This window comes from Thamnophis elegans, chromosome 10, assembly GCF_009769535.1.
Source record: "Thamnophis elegans isolate rThaEle1 chromosome 10, rThaEle1.pri, whole genome shotgun sequence".
In the NCBI taxonomy this organism is placed as follows: Eukaryota; Metazoa; Chordata; class Lepidosauria; order Squamata; family Colubridae; genus Thamnophis; species Thamnophis elegans.
This window is the reverse complement of record NC_045550.1, coordinates 32,269,617-32,289,914: the sequence shown is the minus strand read 5'-3', so window position 1 is coordinate 32,289,914 and position 20,298 is coordinate 32,269,617. Positions and strand designations below refer to the sequence as shown.

The following is a 20,298-nucleotide window of genomic DNA, read 5'->3' as shown; positions in this document are numbered from 1 at the left end:
TCACGGTCGACTGAAGGAATGATGAAAACTGTAATCTGAAGTTTCTGGAAGGCACACCCTTAATATCTGGAGGAGGTTAATGAAGAAGATGAATATCAGAATGACTGGTTTACTCTAAAATAGTCTGGATAATAGAACGGGAAACCTATTATGGAAACAAATAATATTTCTATCCTTATAAACATGATTCCTGAGGGATTCTGAATTCTACAGCTGAAGGAGCAAGAAAACTGAAATTGTCTGATGACCCTGGAGGAACAGGAGACAGATAGTTAAAAAACCAAATTGTAGTCTTTTCCTTGGTGTGAAAGGAGTCAATACATACGTACAATAAAAATGTTATAAGATGCTGCAGTAGCAACAGTAGTGTAATTTAAAGGTGCCTAATCAGCCCATCGTAAGATCACCTAATGTTCTTATCAGCAATGGTGAAATTCAATTTACTACTGGTTCTGTGGTCGTGGCTTGGTGGGCGTGGCAGGAGAAGGAAACTGCAAAATCTCCATTCCCACCTGACTCTGGGGCCAGCCAGAGGTGTTATTTGCTGGTTCTCCAAACTACTCAAAATTTCAGCTACTGGTTCTCCAGAAATTTGTCAGAACCTACTGAATTTCACCCCTGCTTATCAGATGCTACATTATGCCTGTACAGGGAATGTTGTTATTTACATTGCCTTTTGTTGCTCAGGTATCTTTTCAGAGTGTATATAACCTGTACAATTTCAGAGCTTTTCTGCATTCCTTTGGCAAGAATTATTGTAGTGGTTGTGCATGCTATTAAAAAATATTTTGTTGCATTTATTTCCATGTGCTATGGTATTTTTCCTATTATAATATCTAATGAGAGGTGCTGATAAAAAAATTAGCTGCTTCTATATTCACAGTTAATGTGAGATTTGGCAATTATTTTTTTCTTATGGAGTTATGCAACACTCTTATCTTAATTTCTAATCAGTGATTCTGCTCTCCTTTTTATTCTTTCCAAACTATCCAAATGTGGAAAGAAATTCTGTTAAGGGTTCAAGATGCTTTCCATCAGCAAATTATCTCTTTGAAAAATCACAGAATGGAATTAAACTTAATAATCTATTTTTTTAATGGACCAGATCTGATTTGAGGTTACAATAAGAAATATTCCAGAAAAAACACATCTCTGAATTCATCCATTTAGAGGCAATGCCTCAATGCTGCGGATTCCTCCATTCTAAGATCATTTCCATATTAGTAATTTACAGCATATTCCAGACCCTTATTTTTAAACTCAGCATCTTTAAAATGTGTGGGCTTTACTTCAGGCTGGCTGTGGAATTCTGGGAATTGAAGTCCACACATCTTAAAGTTGCCACAGACATCCAACCATTGCCATACCAATCTCATGCTATAGGTGGCTCAATGATGCTACAATATACAATAATTCACTGACATAGAAATTAGGCCCCTGTTCTGGATGCATTACCTGGAGTGGAGTGCCTATACACCACTCCATATGCTTCCCATGCACATGTACCGTATTTTTCGGAGTATAAGATGCACCTTTTTCCCTCAAAAAAGAGGCTGAAAATCTGAGTCTGTCTTATACAGTGAATACAGCATTTTTTGTCTCCTGAAACCTTGCCCCCTTCACCAAAATGGCCTTGCATAGCTTGTAGAAGGCTTTCAGACAGCTCCTGGGGGGTGGGGAGGGCAGAAATGAACAAAAAATGGGCCGTCAGTGGTGAGTCAAAGCCAGACCGGCCTAGCTTTACGGAGGAGGTGGATGGGAAGAGACTTGTCTCTCTTGTGCCTGATTCGGTTTAGCTCAAACTTTCTGACAGGCGACCTAATTATGAAATGATGATTTCAGCAAACCCAATCTTTTAAACATAATCAGCAAGTATTGTTCAAAAAGTATTTGGATGACAAGGTCTTATAACATATTAGGCCAACTGGCATATTTCAACTGAAGCTCATAATAATAGCGATGGGCCCATTTCTTCTTCTTGAGTGCCATAGTTTTGGTTAAATCATTGTTTCTGTTCTCTGTTGCAAGTGAAAGGCAGATGAGTAGAGTAAATATCAGCCTGAAATGCAGGGAAGGAAGAAAAAATGAAACTGCATGATTTTCAACTAGGATGGTCTTCCAAAAATGAAGGGTGGACTTGTAACCATAGACCAGTGCTAACTAAGGTACTCTGGGTCAAACCTTTAAAAAGGTTTTTAAATTGTGTAATTAATTGTTACAGTTTTGAATTTTACTGTTACTATCTTCCGTCCGTCAAGCTCGTGCAAACCGCCCAATCACATGAACCCCCCAGCCACGCCCACCAAGTCACGCCTACAGAACCGGTAGTAAAAAAAATTGAATTCCACCACTGGGTGGGGAGCACTGAGGATCAGTTTGTAGCACCAAGGAGGCGGTGGACTGAAAAAGTTTGGGAACCACTGAGCTAGAGTAACCCACAGCTTCACCCAGAAACAATTCAGCTGATGCAATTACCTCATGTAAACTGGAGATAAAGCCAGAGGACAAACTGGAGAGGCCAAAGCGCTTCTCGATGGTAGTCAAGCTACTCTTAAAGTAAGCACTGTAGAGGAGTTGACACAGCTGCATCAGGCCATGGCAGAACACAAACACCTGTTAGCAAGAAGATGCATAGTTAGATGTATTATCATGATGGAAGGCTAGGAAGTACCAATATGTATGTGGATGATATTGTTGGGTAATTCTGAGTTTTCAGACAAAATAGTAACCAAATGTTTATATAAACTTAAAATCAAAGTCCCTAAACATCTGAAGAGAATTTGCTTATCTGAAAAACAAGCTTTTAAAAAAATTGGAATCTGTTGCCCTACAAGCTGGTTTCAAGGTCAGTGAGCTCACATTTTCAATATTTGAGAGAGCTGAATTTTTATTTAAAATGAAATGTGAGATTTCTACAACTCCAGGTATTCAGGTCTTTTCCCGTGTAAGATTGAGATTGTCTTGGCAACATTTCGACGAGGTCTCACTCGCTATCTTCAGGCTGATGTTTTTGGCTTAAAGCGTGGTCGGAGCTGCCATCTTTCTATAAATCTTGGTGTGTGTGTGTGGAGTTCTGGCTTTGTTTCAGTAAGTAGAATGATTGGTTGTGTAGTTGTATCATAATTGGTAGATTGGTGCTGATTGGTGCTGGCTGTATGTCTGTTGTTGTAATGGCCTGGGTGGTGAGTGGGGCTTGTTTCTTGACTAGGGCTGGTTTCCAGATGTCTGGTAGGTGGGAGGTATCATCATGTTTATTCATGTTGTGGGGGTGTTTTTCAATCTCAATCTTACACGGGAAAAGACCTGAATACAACAAGACTAGCATACCTACACCCGTGAAAATCTATGAAAATATATGAAAAGTTTAAATGGTATTGAAATAAAAGTTTAAATATGGTGACAGGAGTTATAAGGAAGATGGAAAAAAAATTTCCTTTTGAGATTTGTATAATTTTTGTAGCACATCAAACTGACAGTGGGTTACACAGTATATAGACTGATTGCTGAAGTCATTGCCTTCTGATGGTCAAAACTTTATGCTACAATCATTTATTTAGCTCTTGTTTGACATAGGGATCATGTCTTCATGCTCTTTTAACACGAAATAAATGCTTGTTAAAACAAACAAGGAAATATATCTGGCATTAGGCTACAAAAATCCTGGACGTATATTATTCTTTCACTCCAACTCTGTGATTCAGCAAGCCATATTTTTCCTCTCTTCTGCTACTGGATTGCTCTGAGTTTGTTTGTTTTTTGATCCCTTTACAGTTTTTAACATTTTATTTTAATTTTTGCATTTTTGTAACGTTGGGCTTTTCTTTGGGAAATTTTCTTTTCTTCCTTGGTGGTCTCATTTTGTCCGTATTTCCTTGCGTTTAAAAGACTTTCCTAGGATTTGGCAGCTACAATTACAACGAAAAACTACTTGCTTGTTTGAGATGTGTTACATTAATAAAATAAAGATAAAAAGAAAGCTTGGCTCCTTGCCATCATTTTAAAATATGATATATGGAAGTGACTAAATCCCTACCCAATTTGAACAAACTTAGAGAAACATTGTAGTGAAACAATGGAGATTGTGAGATTACAATAGCATATGTATCATAGAAAAATCATCAATAAAAATAAAGTAAGTTTTAAGAAGGAATAAGTAACATATAAAATAGAACCACAGAATCTGAAGGAACCATTTTGGCATTAAGTCCAATCCCTGTTCAACACATGAATGAAAAGTAAAGCATCTGGCTGTGGAGCCCCACTTTAACACAACCAGTGATTGTGATTCCATCCTTAACTACTTATTCTTTCCCCTTTTGCATTGCTCTTATTATTACATGTTTAATAGTAAGTAGATCTATAGCATCTATCTTCCTGTAACATAACTCTTGTCTTCCTCGTTCTGAATTCTGAAAAGACAAACTATAGGCTTTAATCTTTTCTCTGTGACATTCTTTCAGATATTTAAAGAGTGCTTTCCCATTTCCCCTCAATCCTTTTTCTTTTAGGTCTAAATATGCCAATTTCTTCATGCTGTACCTTCAAAATACTTTCAAAGTGCACAGGTACGGAAAATATGTTAGGGAGATCTGCTGTTCTACTTGCAACTGCATTCTCCCCTTTCCAAATCAAACGAATCTGGCTGTGTTGAGCAAATACTGGCTTTTAGTACAGCTTGGCATGACACTATGCAAGTTTAATGGCCAAGTATACTACTTTTCTTTAATTTATTTCTCGAACTTTTATAAAGAAACCAAATGTGGGAATATTTGATAAAGAGAATGCAGTAGTAAAATCTTGAGCCAAAAACTGTTTTACGGGCTGATGGAGACTGTTTGCTTGTTAGACATTATGATCTTGCTTGGTCAATTATGGTAGGGCGAGGCATCAAAATATGTATTTTTGAGTGAAAGAAAAGCCAAAAATGATATAAAACATGATAGCAGAATAAAAATCAAATAAATCACTAAATAATCAGAACCTGAAATTTGAAATGCAAAAGAACTTGAAGACCATAAATTAAGAGCCTGCACTACCCAACTGGTAATAGATATATATTTTAAATAAATATTAACATGACAAATACAAATTAAGTTATACAATACTTTTTCCAAATCTTAGCTTTTCTAATTCTCAATTCCCCATTGTTGCCGATCAGTATTTTTTAGGAGGGTTATCATAAACATAATTGTTTCCAGTATTTGTTGATGCTTGACATAGAACAGGCATCCATGAGATCCACTGGCCTCTGTTCCAACACTAATGCTGGCAATAGTAATAACATTTTGTGTGTATGTGTGTCTTTGTGTGTGTGTGTGTGTGTGTGTGTGTGCATACATGCAAACCTAAATTTTGCATGACGTTTTTTTGTTTAACCAATGACAATAAAGAACAGTTTCCCAATCAAGGCCACCAGTGGAACATTCCTTTCCCTCTTGTTGCTCTTAACTCAAATAATGTTTAACAAATATGACAGAAACACAGAAAGACAAAAGAAAAGTGAGGTGAAAAAAGGAAGGGACAAAGTGGAGTTTCATAGTTTGGAAGGGAAAATGAGAAATTCATGCCAAATCCTCCTCTATATTATTACTTTTTAAAATTCTATACTGTTTCTTATTACTAGTCCTCTCAAAACTCTTTTCTACATAACAAAAGTGACTGTGACGGCTAGTCATTTTCCTGACACAACTCATTACTTCGCATCATCAACTGCAAAACTGGTTACTGCCTTTTTTTACTCATGAAAAAGAGTAGACTACTCTTTGTTTTCTCAGCTCTTATAATTTGGTGACAATGTTCCAATGTTGTTATGTCAGCATTATTCACACATTACTTATGAATGACAAAGTGTACAGTTTAATAACAAAGCCTGTGTTTGTGAACGTCCCCCGATATCCATGAGCAAAATATCCATGAAAAAACAAAGGTAAAAAACATTATCCTGGCCCAGGAAACAGTGCCTCTTGAGATAAAACAGCACAAATTAGAGGAATGAGATATATTGGGAAGCTGATTTATGTGTATAGAAAGGAAAATCAAAAGCATTTCCAAGATTTGGACTGCGATCAAAAAAGCAGACACTACAATTTCTTAATAGTATCCAGATCAGATTCTTGGTTCTTTTCCTTGGAATTCAGACTGACACTACAGGAGCGCAGCTTACTGTTGAGCACAGTATGTTTTCCGTATGGCTTTTAACAATTGTGAATGAAGCTGCCATGTTTTCACTGGCTTTGTTGAGTTACAAATACATTAACATTATCTGACAAAGACTTAACTGTTTTTAAAAAAACCTCTCCTACCTTTAATTTTTCTCAGAATCAAGAATGATTAAGCAATATGACAGGTGTAACTGTTCTGTAACCATTTCATAAGAATGCTCAGTTCACGCCCTAAAACCCCATATGTTCCCCATAAAAACACAACCTAATCTTTCCTCTGAGATAGTTCTTCCCCTCTACACATCCCAAATTTTTTTAGACAACTTATAATAATGCCAGTAAGCTCACTTACAGAGAAGCGCTTAAGGAACAAGAACATTTCTAAAATGAGGATCAAACAAATTCAGTTCTTGGGCTTTTTTCAAAATTAAAAACTGATTGTCTTCCATGCTTCTTTATACTTACTAGGGCAACTGCACCTTAATCTAATTAATCTACATCTATTGTTTGAGCCAGAAAGAAGCTCTATAGTACTATGTGTGCTCAATATGTTTCCATCAATATGCTTACTCATGATGGGTCTAGTGGTAGTAGGGCAATAAACTATTATAAATGCTGAAGTAGCCTACAGTAAAAAAAACAAAACAAAAAAAACAGCATTTTCCAACATGGCACCCTCCATGCATTGAGATTTCAGTTCCCCAGCCAACCTCCATTCACCTATGAATTCTGGAAATAATATTAGTTCAGTTATGTACAACAATACAGGAAAGCAATGAAGCCATGGTGTCCATAAGAAGGAAATTCAAGCTCCTTAACAGGAATATGCCCTAATGTATTTATTTGAAGGGCCCATTTCTTGTGGCTTATTGTTGATGTAATTAGGCTGATATTTGCTACTAATACATTCAGATAGTTTGAAGGCTCCTGTATGTATTTGTGACTGGAGGAGCCCATTTTCTGAATATGGATTTTTAAATTTGTAAAATCTGAATTGGATTTCAATTTTTGCATTTATTTGCACAGCTATACCTTCAAGATGATATTTCTGGTGCAATCTTAATGTTAGTTTACAGTGGCATTCTAAACTTGTCTATTAAATAAAACGTACTAAATTCCAAAATATTTTCATGTAAGCAGGTAAACATAAAACTAATAAAGAAAAAGGTTTAATCTTACATTAATAATTAAAGATATTCCCCATACAGGAGAAAAGAAAAGATAGAACAAGCAATAATGGGAAATAAAATCCAGATGGACATAGCAGTTAACCTTTCTCTGAAAGTAAGTTAGGGCAAATATTTTTTTTTAAAAAAACTTACTAATAATATCAAAAGTGTCCTGATTTTAGGCAGATGCATGTTAAAAGTTGAGTGAAAGGGGAGCCAAATTCTCCATTTGACAGAAAAAGACATTGGAATTGTCTATTAAAAGGCATCTGGCTAAAATCAGTTGAGTTACCGAGGTTTCTCAATTGATGTGAGACACTAGTTCCTTCTGAGATATACTAATATTTTTCCAAGAACCTTGTTTCTTTTCATTACTACAATCAGCTGTAAAAAATAATGTTTTGGCTCTCTTGAATTGAATGGTAAAAATAAGTCAGTGTAACACAGAAAGGCAGTTACTGGGAAAGAGTGATCTTAGTAGATCATAAAATGTGATCCACATGGGAAATTCAATTTGCCACTCAGCTTTGTGACAAGTCCTACAGGCTGATGGTTTTTCATATGAATTGAAAACTAGAAAGGCTAGAGTTGACAAAAAGCATGGTAGCTCTAGGTACTGTAATTCTTAAATATCTCTGGATATACAGAGCCTGTCCCCCAGGCCAAAATAGGGTTTTCCCCTAGACATAGTCAGGAACATTTGAAAAGAGTTTCAAACACTGTCACCCAACATTCTACATCTGTGTTTTCTTAAATCCCATATTCATTGCCTGGTTTATTTGAAAGTTGGATAAATCACCATAGCGGCAAACTGTTTATAGAAATAGCTTAATTCCAACCACAATTTATTTTTAAAATGTCTATTTTCCCATGCCCAACTCCTATAAAACAGAGAGGCTTTAAAAATCCATCACAGATTTTATTTTCAAGTAAATGTTATGATTTTCTAGAATAGAACCTGGCATAGTATTCAAGGGTATGTAATTTGCCATAATACATATCCATGTTCAATTATAGAAAAAGGAGTATGCAGTTATAGAAAAAAGCATCTCTTTGGAAAAGATGCCTGCACAGAAACATACATTTCAAATTGACAAAATAGGCAACGATTACATGTAGAAATTATGTAACTAAAATGTATATATTAGAGATAGCTGTATATAAATATACACTTCTTAGGAATAGTTGAATAAGAAAATAAATGAAAACTTTCAAAATGTAGAATTGACAGAATGGTCTACCCTAGACTTAGTTGTAGATGATCACTAGCACAGCAAAGAATAGGAGAATGCAATTCTTTTTATTAAAAAGAAACATATATGGAAACGTATATAGGTCACTGTTGGAGGGGTGTTTTTTTTTAAAGGGTAAATTATTATTATGAGCTTGGTATCTGAAACACCCTTAGCATTAAAGCATAAAGCAATGAAATCTGTTTCTTTTCTGATGTTGGGTATCAAAGTAATTAATGCAAATATATCCAGTCCACATTAGGCAACCAGATTAGTTTATGTAAAATAATACAATCAACAACTTTGCTTACCCTTCTAAAGGCAACATTCAAGCATCTGGTATAAAAATATAAGCACTGTTGAACATTTCCAGAGATTAGGCAGAAAAAAGTCTGTGCCATTGTTGCAACATTAGCTAACAAAAATCAAAGTTCATGTATATAGTAATTCCCCTGGAATTAATTATCAAGAAAATCCTACTACGGTTTAGAGTTAAAGGCTTTACCCTCTGTGTTTCCAGAAAAAGCTACTTTCCTTTTATATCTTTATATAAAATCAGAGATGAGGAGTAAAACACGGACTCAACCTATTGCAGGAAGTTCTCTCTTCTCCACCAACATTGAAGCATGTGATCACCTTTTCTGTTCAGGGCTCAAGCCACGTGGTCCTGTCCACCAATAAACCATCTTTCCAAGAAGCCTCCATGTCTCCAGTGTCTTTTTCCACACTTGGAGCCGAACCCAGAAGGACATTTCTTTCATCAATATCATGCAAGATACTGTTATGAGGCACAGAGCAAATCTCAATTTGGCATAAAGCTTTCCTTTGACGAATCTTTGTCAGAAGAAAAATAGAGGGAGGAGGTATCTGAAAGCCTTCTCATCATCTTGAGAAACAAAGAACTATAATCCTTATTTGTACTGTAGTTTTCCAGTTTAAATATGTCTTAACTAATGCAGAGGGAATTGTTGAGGTATAAATGTTACCAAGCTGTGGGAAGGAGGAGCTGTAGCAGAACACGGCATAAATAGTCAGAGAGTTAGAACATTCAAACATCTAAACCTGTTTTAAAAGATTGTAACAGATGATCCTCTCTTAAATTGAATATTTGGGATTTTTAAAAAATGTTATCACTAGTAATTTATACCACGTCTCCTTCCTTCCTTTCTTCTTTCCTTCTTTCCTTCCTGACAGCGCACATACATAATTCTCTTTCCATCTCCTATTTTCACACAACTACAATCCCATAAGGTAAATTGGATTGAGAGAGAGTGACTGACCCAAAGTCACCCAGCTAGTGAAACTAGAACGCACTCTCTCCTGGTTTCTATCCAGCATGTTAATCACTACACCAAACTGGCTCTCTCTTTTCTTACTAAAAGTCTGTTGCATAAAATGTTTTGGAACTTTACTTGTGGAAAGTTTCCATCTCATTGTATACTCAAGAGCTTTAATTGTCAGTCAAATCTTTCAGAATTAAGTTTATGCCATAAAGTATATATTTTTCTTGGTTTAAGTTTGATATGGGGTCCTCAGTGCTTTCTGAGGTTGGTAGTTTTCTTGTAGACATTTCATTACCAAACTAGGTAAAATCATCAGTGGTTTGCTAGCTGGGAACTTTTACTCACGAACAATCTTGGAATCTGAATATTTGATACCTTTTCAAAATTTTAAAAGTTTAGAAAGTATTGCATTCCTCATTCTAAATATGGGTTACTGTTCTAACCCCCCTCTACGCTCGTTCACAAATGACAGTCAGACAGAACTTCAAAGGAAATATCTTTATCAGTCCTGGCTCAAGTTGGCTGCAAGCCCAAAAATAAATGTAGATAAAGTCTCTGGCAAAAAGTTACACAGCAAATGCAAAAACAAAAAGCTCTTACAGCAAACCAGGTTTACAGAAAGCAAATCACTTATCCAAGTGCCTCTTTGAATCAGGTTTGCAGAAAACAAATCACTTATCCAAGTGCCTCTTTGAATCTCAAAACAATGAACCATACACGACAAATGACGAACCATGAACGAACGTTGACTTCTGCCACTAAGGTGTGGCACCATCCATCTTTTATCTGCAGAAGATGACCCTAACGAGCAACAGCTGCTCATTATTCCTCCATCCCAACGCAACTCACAGCAAGCTGATGCTAAGTCATAACAGGTTACTAACAAGGTATGGGTGAAATGGTATACCTGAGTTTTATACTTCTTTTCATATATAAAAGTAACATTACATGAAAATCAAAAATGAAAAATAGTAAGGAATTTCTCTTTCCACTGGAGAACCAAGGTAGTCATTTCACTGAGTTGCCTTTCCAGGTATTTCAATACTAAGAATGAAGTTGGGGCAAACCCAGACTTTCTATACATGCGACCCCCACCTCCCCACTTTTGGCAAGTGGTGGACTCGTTTTTTGCCCTCCCCAGGCTCCAGAGGCTTTCTAGGAGCCTGGGGAGGGTGAAAACAGCTGCTCCCCCCCCAAGGCCCTCCAGAGCCTTCAGGAGGCTTCCTTAATGCCTTAGGAGGGCAAAAAATGACCCTACAGGCAAACCGGAAGTCTAGCCCCAAACTTCCAGTTTGCCCGTAGGACTGTTTTTCTCCCTCTGGAGGCTTCAGGAGGCTTCCATGAAGCAGCCGGAGGGAGAAAACAGACGAATGCATAAACCAGAAGTCATTCCTAAACTTCCAGTTTGCATGTTGTGCTGTTTTTCATCCTCCGGAGGTTTCAGAGAAACCTCTGGAGGGTGGAAAACAGCTGAAAATGAAGGCCGAAGTCAGCTGACAGGGCAACACCTCGCATGCTCTAACAAATGGCTCTGCATGCCACCTGTGGCATGTGTGTCATAGGTTCGACATCATGGGTCTAGGTAATAGAAAAGAGATTATTCAAGGATCCTAAATCCATCAGACCCATATTTATAATCTCTGCCCCAGAAAAAATTAATTATACTCTTTAACACAATTTAAAGTCTGTTTCAAATAATGAGACCTGACCACCCAAGTAAAGGGATCAGAAAAAACAAAAAAATAAAATAAAAGGGAGCAGGAGTCAGATGAGCAGAGTGCAAGTGGTTATTACAGATACTGTGGCTATAGAAAGTTTAGGAAATGAAAAATTGGTGCAAGATATTTTTCAACAATCATGGTGTTCTGCAAGCACTTTTGAATCAAAACTTTAAAGCCATGATGACGAGGGTATTAAAACTCAGAATCTATATCATCAGTAGATTTTGCCACCAATTAACTACTTCAGTCCAACTGTCACTAACCAGGTTTCAAAGAGTCACAAGTAAAGAATGAACAAGAAGTGGGTAGGGATGAGAAAGACTGAAAAGTGAGCTGAAAAATGAGATCTGTAAGTTTAAAGGATAACCACGTTCTCAAAATGAAGAGCAGGGCACCTAAGCATAAAGTTTCAGTAAAGCAGAAGTAGGCAAGTAGGTAAGTACAGAAAAAGATGCTTTGGAACAACTCATGAAGCAATGCTATTGGAAAGAATGGGTGGAACATTTGGAAAGGATCAGGTTGTCTGCGCCTGCAGTCATGCCAGACTAGTTAATTTTCAACTGCACAGCACCTGCTTGCTACTTGACCCAAGACTGTGATATTATATATCACTTGAAAGACAAAGCCCTACTGTTCCTTTAGGGAAACTGCAGCAACAATCTTTTATTTTATTTTCTTATTTTTTGGGGGGGTAGCAACAATCTTTTAAATAGCTCTTTAATACTCTTCTATCCCTTTACTATAACCCAAATCAGTTGTGCAAAGTAGCTGCCCACTTTGTCAAATGACAGGGCCAGCTCTAGAGTTCAGTAACAGAGCCTTCCTGGGATGCTACATTATAAAAGCATGTTGTCTATGACTCCTGATTTGCATGCATTTCCAAGAAGTGCTCTGAAAGTTGCCACTTCAAAGTAATTATTCACAGAAAGAGATTATTAAATACATGGGGAGTAAGCCTATTACCTCATTAAACTAACTTAATTATATAAAATCAAATTAGTCTCCTTACTTTTTGGAGTGTATTCCAGGCATTTCATCTAAAGACCAATTACAAATCTTGGCTTCAGAAAAAAAATCACACATCCCTAATATACAAGGTCATTGTCTTTGGATTAATTGAAACTCTTTTCTCCTAATTTAAGAGACAATTTATGCCTTGGCTGAGGATTACTATTATTCAAGAAATCTGCCAGTAAACAGTGAGGTATCTGGATGAAGTTAATGTTTGAAAAAGTACTGGCCTTTTTAGGAAATTCTGTTTAAGTAATTCTCAACATTCTCATTTGTCTCAATTTCAGCAGTCCTGAAAAGTATAAAACTCTCTTCCTCGTTTTTCCCCACCCATGGCTTATAAAGATCTTGAAATTTTTAAATAGACTAGAAATAAAATTAAATATTTCAAACAGTTGCTTTTATTATCATTATCCCCCTACATATACAGCTCAGGGGCTGCATAATACCAGTAATCTTGTTCTTTCCCATGAGATACATTTACACTGAATGTATGAATGGCTGCAGAATGCTAGAATGACTTCAGGATGCTAATATAATTGAAGCAACACTGGCATAGGAACAGAATGTAAGGTTATAATAAGATTGTATTTACAGAGGTTATATTTATAATGTTGAAATAAGGCTTAAATCTGCTATTGAATCACATATAGCTTTAACACCTCAAAGAGAGGTAAAACCGAGAAAGACTGACAACCCATCATTCAAGAGCTATCAAAATAATATATTTAGACCTCCTTTCCTTAAAATCTCAGATCAGAGAGATACAGATATTACATTATGTCAGACCTCCCCGTGTGGAATTTTACATGGCTTCTCTATTTTATAATGTGTATTCTAATCCAGTGGTCTCCAACCTTGGCAACTTTAAGACCTGTGGACTTCAACTCCCAGAGTTCAAAGCTGGCTGAGGAACTCTAGGAGTTGAAGTCCACAAGTCTTAAAATTGGAGACCACTGTTCTAACCTGCTACTGTATTTTCAGCCATGTGACCAGTTTCATCCTATTGAAACTCATCAGACATTTCCCTTCCTGCAACTACTAAACCCCAGCACCCGGATAGCTCCTAAAGTTAATGTAATGCACATAGTCATTGAAAGTGCAGATATCTGTGAATTCATGTCCTTGTGCCCACACTTAACTAGTTTGTCAATAAAACAATTATGGGGATGCACTCTTGCATAAATCAAGATTATTAGATCTACATAAGGGCAAGTTTGGTGTAGTGGGTAAGGCCCTGGGATAGAAACTGTGAGACATGAGTTCTATTCCCTGCTTTAGGCATAAAGCCATCTGGGTAACCTTGGGCCAGTTATTCTCTCTTAGCACTAAGAAGCAGGCAATGGCAAATGCTTCCAAAAAGCCTCACCAAGAAAATTGCAGGGACTTGTCTGGGCAGCTATCAAGAATCAACACTAAATTCAAAGGCCTACAGAAACACAGAAAACTCCTACAACATCCACTTAGTCAAACAGTTTATAAAATTAATCTGGCAAAACTTGTGAAGTCTATACTGTTCACAATGTGATCACAGCTCATTGTCTTTATATCTGGTCCAAAAACTTTCTCAGGCATTGCTGTCAAGGTGACAGAGCGGTAGCTTCTTAGATCCTTCTAGATTTGCGAGACCGCCTACTGCCACATACCTCCCAACGGCCGATAAGATCCCACAGGGTGGGCCTCCTTAGGACACCGTCAGCCGGACAGTGCCGGCTGGCGGGGCCTCGGAGGAGAGTCTTCTCTGTGGCTGCTCTGACCCTGTGGAATCAGCTACCCCCAGAGGTCCGGACCTCACCCACCCTCATGGCCTTCAGAAAAGCTGTTAAAACCTGGCTGTTCCAGCAGGCCTGGGGTTGTTGACCTTATTATGTAGGGTCCAGCCCCGATCAGAACGTATGCGTGTTGGTGAATTTTTAAATTATTTTTTATTTTTATTTCTGTTTTTCTTTTCCTGTTTTTGTAAGCCGCCTGGAGTCCCCCGGGATTGGGCAGCCTATAAATCTAATAAATCTAATCTAATCTAATCTAATCTAATCCTTCCCCGTCAGTTTGAAGGAGAACAAAGTGCCCTCCTCACTATGGGATTTCTCAAGGATAATAAGGAGAGAATTAGCCTTTGTAATTTTATTTTCCCAAAATCAAAAATGAGCCACAATTTACTGCTCAAGGGTTGCTCTCTTTCTTTGGACAAAGACTGCTTTTGTGCACTGGGTAGGACTTGAGGACTAGAGGATAGAAACATGATGCTTAAATGGAAATGCAAGAAAGCAAATAAAAAGGTGCTACAGTTCACATTAGAAAAAAAACATTACCAGGATCCAAGTGATAGTAAAAACAAGTTTTACGGAAGGGGCCAGTCATAAGCACAGGAGTGTATACATCCTTCAGACTGCCCACATCTACTCTAAGCGATCTGACTAAAACTACAGAGCACTTAAGGGATTCTCCTGCCTCTTGATTACTAACAGCCCATTAAAATAATAACAACTCATTAAACATAGCAGAACAAGCTAACGGAGCAAGACAGCTTCTCTGGGCAAAGAGAAACAGGGCATTCCCTACCTTAAATATTCCATTGATATGAATATACTTTGCTATGAACCATCCTTTCTGTTAGCAGAACTGCCAAGTCAGACATATGCCATATCGTGACTCAATTTCCAGTGACCAACACCCTGATTTCCTACCAACATCTCAAAAGAAGCTAAGGACAGAAATGGCAGACTTGCCTCAATTGTGGTTGTAAGTCGAGGGCTACTATACACCAAGTTGACATTCCTCCCTATCTAAAGGTCAGGAAATTAAATGCAGTTTTGGAGCTAACCAGATAAAAATGGACTTGCTGGGTGATCCAAAGTCCACCTAATGCAGCACACTGGTTATAACCAGAAAAGCTAGCTTCCTTAAAAGGTCTTGTGGGGAGGAAATGGGTTCGGAATGAAACATCACTTGGATGTCACCTTAACATTAAATGCATTATTTAGAACTTAGTTACAAATTAACATTTTATTTTACAGCAGTTTTTTTTTCCAAAGTTAGCAACTTGAAGATGGGTGAACTTCAGCTCCTGGAATTCCCCAACCAGCATAACATAACTGGCTGGGGAATTCTTGAAGCTGCCAACCTTGCCATCTTCAAGTTGCCAAGGTTGAAAAATACAGTTCTATAGCATTACTTAATAAATATAAAGAACAATCCTTTATTTTAGTTACTTATAGTTCTGTGAGCTTTTCAAGAACAGCTGAAATATACTGGTATAAATAACAAATACATGAAATGTGTTATGGCTTAGAGGTAATAGAAGAAAAAATTGCTTGCAGCTACCATACAAAATATACTTTTCATGGATTTTGCACCTTCAAAAGGAGGGTGTTTTTGGTGCTGCTAAAAACAATTCATTTTCATACTCCAATCAGCCACAGAGGAATATTAGTTTCATTAATTTTCCCACTTTCCCAGCAACGTGGGCAAATTTTAGTAAACTTTCCCAGGGCAAAGACAAGAATGTCCAATATCACAATACCAAACTGATCCTATGAGTGATGCTGTTAATGGGTGTTATAGGTTCCCTGAGACTTGTGACTCTCAGGTGGCTCTCCCAATTTTTCTGACCTCTGGCTTTAGAGGTTGCAACCTGTTTGGGCAGCTGGGAGTTGTACTTCAGGGGCATTTGGAGGTAGTTAGCTGTTCCCTCAAATCCCTTTTTGGCTTTGATCTAATGGTTCATACAAAGCACAATGTGATTTGTTAAGGTGTTGTGTAAACTCAAACATATCCCAACATATACTTGGAAAGTATAATTTCTGATTTAGTATAAATTGAAATTTAATCTTTCAGTATCATCAGACAGCATAACTAAACAGCTGCCGTTTCCTTACCTACTTTATTATCCCAACTACCTTTTCCTGAATTTGCAAAACTTTGAAAGAGTACTAGATTGCATTTTCTATTCTTTGCTAAATTCCTGCCAGATTGTTAGCCAATGTGTCTCGTATAAAAAATAAATAATTACTTTCTACATTTCCTCATTTTCCTGTTTTAAATGCTTTCAGTCTTTTTGCTACCACTGTAATTAACATTCCAGCACTATGATGGATAAAGATTTTGACAGGTTTTTTTTTTTTTTTACATTGCCTCTTCACTTATTCTTGCAATGGAGTTCAGTCATGGTATCTTTTACCATCCAACTTCCACAATCATGCCAAATCATTTAATAATTCCCAAAGGGGACAGACTTTTAAATCCAGGTCCCCAGTTCTAGGATTCCAGCAGTATTTATATGGCCTTGGGATTTTACAATATACATTTTAAAATTAATAGTTAATTTATACAATTCAATAATTTATCAAGGAATTTATGATGGTGTGTATGGGACTAATGATGCTAAGAATCGAGTTAGATGCAATTCTAGCCATCTCTTTTAGTTTAACTAAAATTTACATTCTTTCACCTCCTTCAATTTGTCAACTCAACAGTCACAAAGACCTTGATCCAGATTAAGACAACATCTACAAGGGTGGCTTTTTCCAAAACAGGAGCTTTTTTTCAGTTCCATGCTCTCAACCCCTAAGAGTGTCTTTTAAAGCACTTTTTTTTTATAGTCCCGACTATAAAAATATATCTGAAACTGGAAGAAAACTTCTGGTAACATTCAAGAAGCTGAGAAGAAGACTATTTCTAAGCCTACTAGAAGCAGAATATATCAATACAAAGCAGATTTCAATTCATATAAATTACCAATCACCTTTCTTTGGTTCAGAATTGTTACCTTTTCAATGAGTCTCTGTTTATATTGATTCCTATTAAACAAGGAAGTAGTGTTTCCATCTTCACTGCTGCTGTGATTGGTTATATCTGAATATATTTCAGTAAATAGTGCCAGATAGCACTGTTCTTGTTCCATTACTATATTTAACATTTTCTCCTTCTAACACCATGAATACGAAGCATGGAAGACACGCCAATCCTTTAATTAGCTCAACACTCACAACGTGGAATGAGAAGTCTCAGATTCCACAATAGTAATGTTTTGTTCCTGCTGTGTAGAATTCTGGGAGTTAATACCCTGTTTCCCTGAAAATAATACCTCCCTGGATAATAAGCCCAATCGGGCTTTTGAGCGCATGCACTAAAATAAGCCCCCCCCCAAATATTGCAACACAGCAGCAGCCATGAGGTAACCATACTCTCTGCCTCCTGCACCTCAAAAATAATAAGACCTCCCTGAAAATAAGGCCAAGCGCTTATTTTGGGGGTCAAAAGAAAATAAGACCCTGTCTTATTTTCAGTGAAACACGGTACACCTGAGAGGCTGTTATGTGAAAGCCAATAAGATAATTTATTTAACCTTTTAAAGGTGCTTAACCTACTGTTCACCCATCTCTGGTAATCAGCAGGCTATGGGTACACCATGTTATTTGATTTAGCCTGCCTCTCCTCTTCTAAGTGCTGAAAGGCAAACCTGATATGAACTTTTCATCATCAGGACTTGTTGCTTAATCATTCAGCAGTCACAATTGCCAATTCCCCACCCCACGTCTCTCAGTGAAACCCATGATTCAACAATTCAGATAGCAGATAGAAAAGCCGAATTATTTATTTATAAACTGCTCAGTTACACTGTACAAGTCATAAGGAAATGATTCATCTGTACGGTGAAGCTCATTCATAAGTTTAAACAGGGGTGGGGAAAACAATCTCTGCATGCAAGGTTTTATGCTGAATCGATGTGTGTTGTTGCTGGAGTAGCTTAATAAAGGGACTTTATAAACACCGCTACAAAACAAACAGGAAGTCCATTATCTTGAGCTAACAGACCTCAGATTTAAAAGCAGTAATATTGTGCATTGTAATGACAAAAATGGACTTATGATAGCAACCCCATTTCCTACATTACAGAGATCCCTCCTTCCGGCCCTAGGAGTCCCACTCCAAGACCAGATGGCGCGAGTAGTCAGGACCCTGGTCTCAGGCTGTTGTCGCTAAATGCCAGGTCTGTTGTTCACAAAGCTCCCCTCGTCCGGGACTTAATTGTTGACGAGAGGGCAGACCTGGCATGTATTACTGAAACCTGGCTGGGCACAGAAGGAGGAGTCCCCCTTGTAGAGATGTGCCCAGAGGGATTTCAGGTGCTTCATCAGCCGAGAGCCCAGGGAAGGGGTGGCGGTGTGGCTATTGTAATCCGGGAGTCTCTGTTACCTCGTAGGGTCCCTGCTCCGGAGCTTGTCGGGTGTGAGTCTCTGCTGATAAAGTTGGACCTCAAGGGTCAAGTGGGTTTGCTGCTAACGTACCTGCCTCCCAACTGCGTTGCAGCATCCCTCCCCTCGCTCCTCGAGTCAGTAGCCGAGCTGGCAGTTGAGTTCCCCAGGCTTATAGTTCTGGGGGATTTCAACTTGCCATCGCTCGGTGAACGCTCTGAAGGGGCGCAGGAGTTCATGGCTTCCATGACAGCCATGGGCTTGACCCAAGTAATTCGGGGCCCAACCCATGCAGCGGGTCACATGCTCGACCTCGTATTTCTCTCGGAGCAGTGGATGTGTGATCTTGGTCTGAGGGGTAATGAGATCATACCCCTGTCGTGGTCAGACCATTGCCTACTGAGGCTTGACTTCCGGAGGCCAAACCCCCACCGTAGGGAGGAGGAACCGACCAGGTGGTTCCGCCCCAGGCGACTTATGGACCCTTTGAGGTTCCAGACGGAGCTTGGGGTTATTCCTGATACCCTCGCCCACAGTTCGGCAGAGACTCTGGCTGCCGCCTGGTACTCGGCGGCGTCGGAGTCTCTCGACCGGATTGCGCCACTACGGCCCCTCCGGGTCAGTGGATCCCGGAGAGTTCCCTGGTTTACCGAGGAACTCCGGGAGAAGAAACGCCGGAGGAGATGCCTAGAGCACCAGTGGAGGTCCGATAGGTCCGAGGCAAACCGAGCACTCTTAACTACCTGCACCAAGGACTATGTCCGAGCATTAAGAACTGCAAAAAGATCATATATTTCTTCCTTGGTTGCGTCCGCCGAGTCACGCCCAGCCGCCCTGTTCAGGATAACCCGCTCCCTCCTTAATAGGAGGGATGCGGGAGACCCCTTGCAGGGTAGGGCTGAGGATTATGCTCAATTCTTGGCGGACAAAGTAGCTCGGTTTCGATCGGACTTGGACTCCACCGCAGTAGATCCAGCTGAGACACAGGAGGATCATTTGCCACATCAGTTCTGGGTTGAGTTCCAGGAAGTTGCCTCTGGGGATGTGGACAAGGCCATCCGAGCTGTAAGTGCCTCCACTTGTATTCTGGACCCGTGTCCCTCCTGGCTGGTGGCCAACAGCAGGGAGGTGACACATGGCTGGATCCAGGCGGTTGTCACCGCCTCCCTTCGGGAGGGGCACTTCCCCGCCGCGCTCAAAACGGCGGTGGTGAGACCCCTCCTAAAGAAACCATCGTTAGATCCAGCCATCTTAAACAACTTTCGTCCTGTCTCCAACCTTCCCTTTATCGGGAAGGTTGTTGAGAAGGTGGTGGCCTTTCAGCTTCGACGGGCCTTGGAGGAAGCTAGTTATCTTGACCCCTTCCAGTCCGGCTTCAGACCTGGTTACAGCACAGAAACCGCTTTGGTCGCATTGACCGATGATCTCTGGAGGGCCAGAGATGGAGGCTATGCGTCCATCCTGGTTCTCCTTGACCTCTCAGCGGCTTTCGATACCATCGACCATGGTATCCTTCTGCGACGA

The 20,298-nt window shown here is 38.9% G+C and overlaps 1 protein-coding gene across 2 annotated transcripts in view; it reads right to left on the bottom strand.

The window, feature by feature from the left end:
* The window catches only part of SLCO2A1 (solute carrier organic anion transporter family member 2A1), a 67,818-nt gene that overhangs the window by 36,123 nt on the left and 11,397 nt on the right, over positions 1 to 20,298 (bottom strand). For both annotated transcript variants that reach the window (XM_032224988.1, XM_032224989.1), the window contains one exon: positions 2,476 to 2,613. In XM_032224988.1, the coding sequence (XP_032080879.1) occupies positions 2,476 to 2,613 (138 nt within the window). The remainder of the gene's footprint in view (positions 1 to 2,475; positions 2,614 to 20,298) is intronic.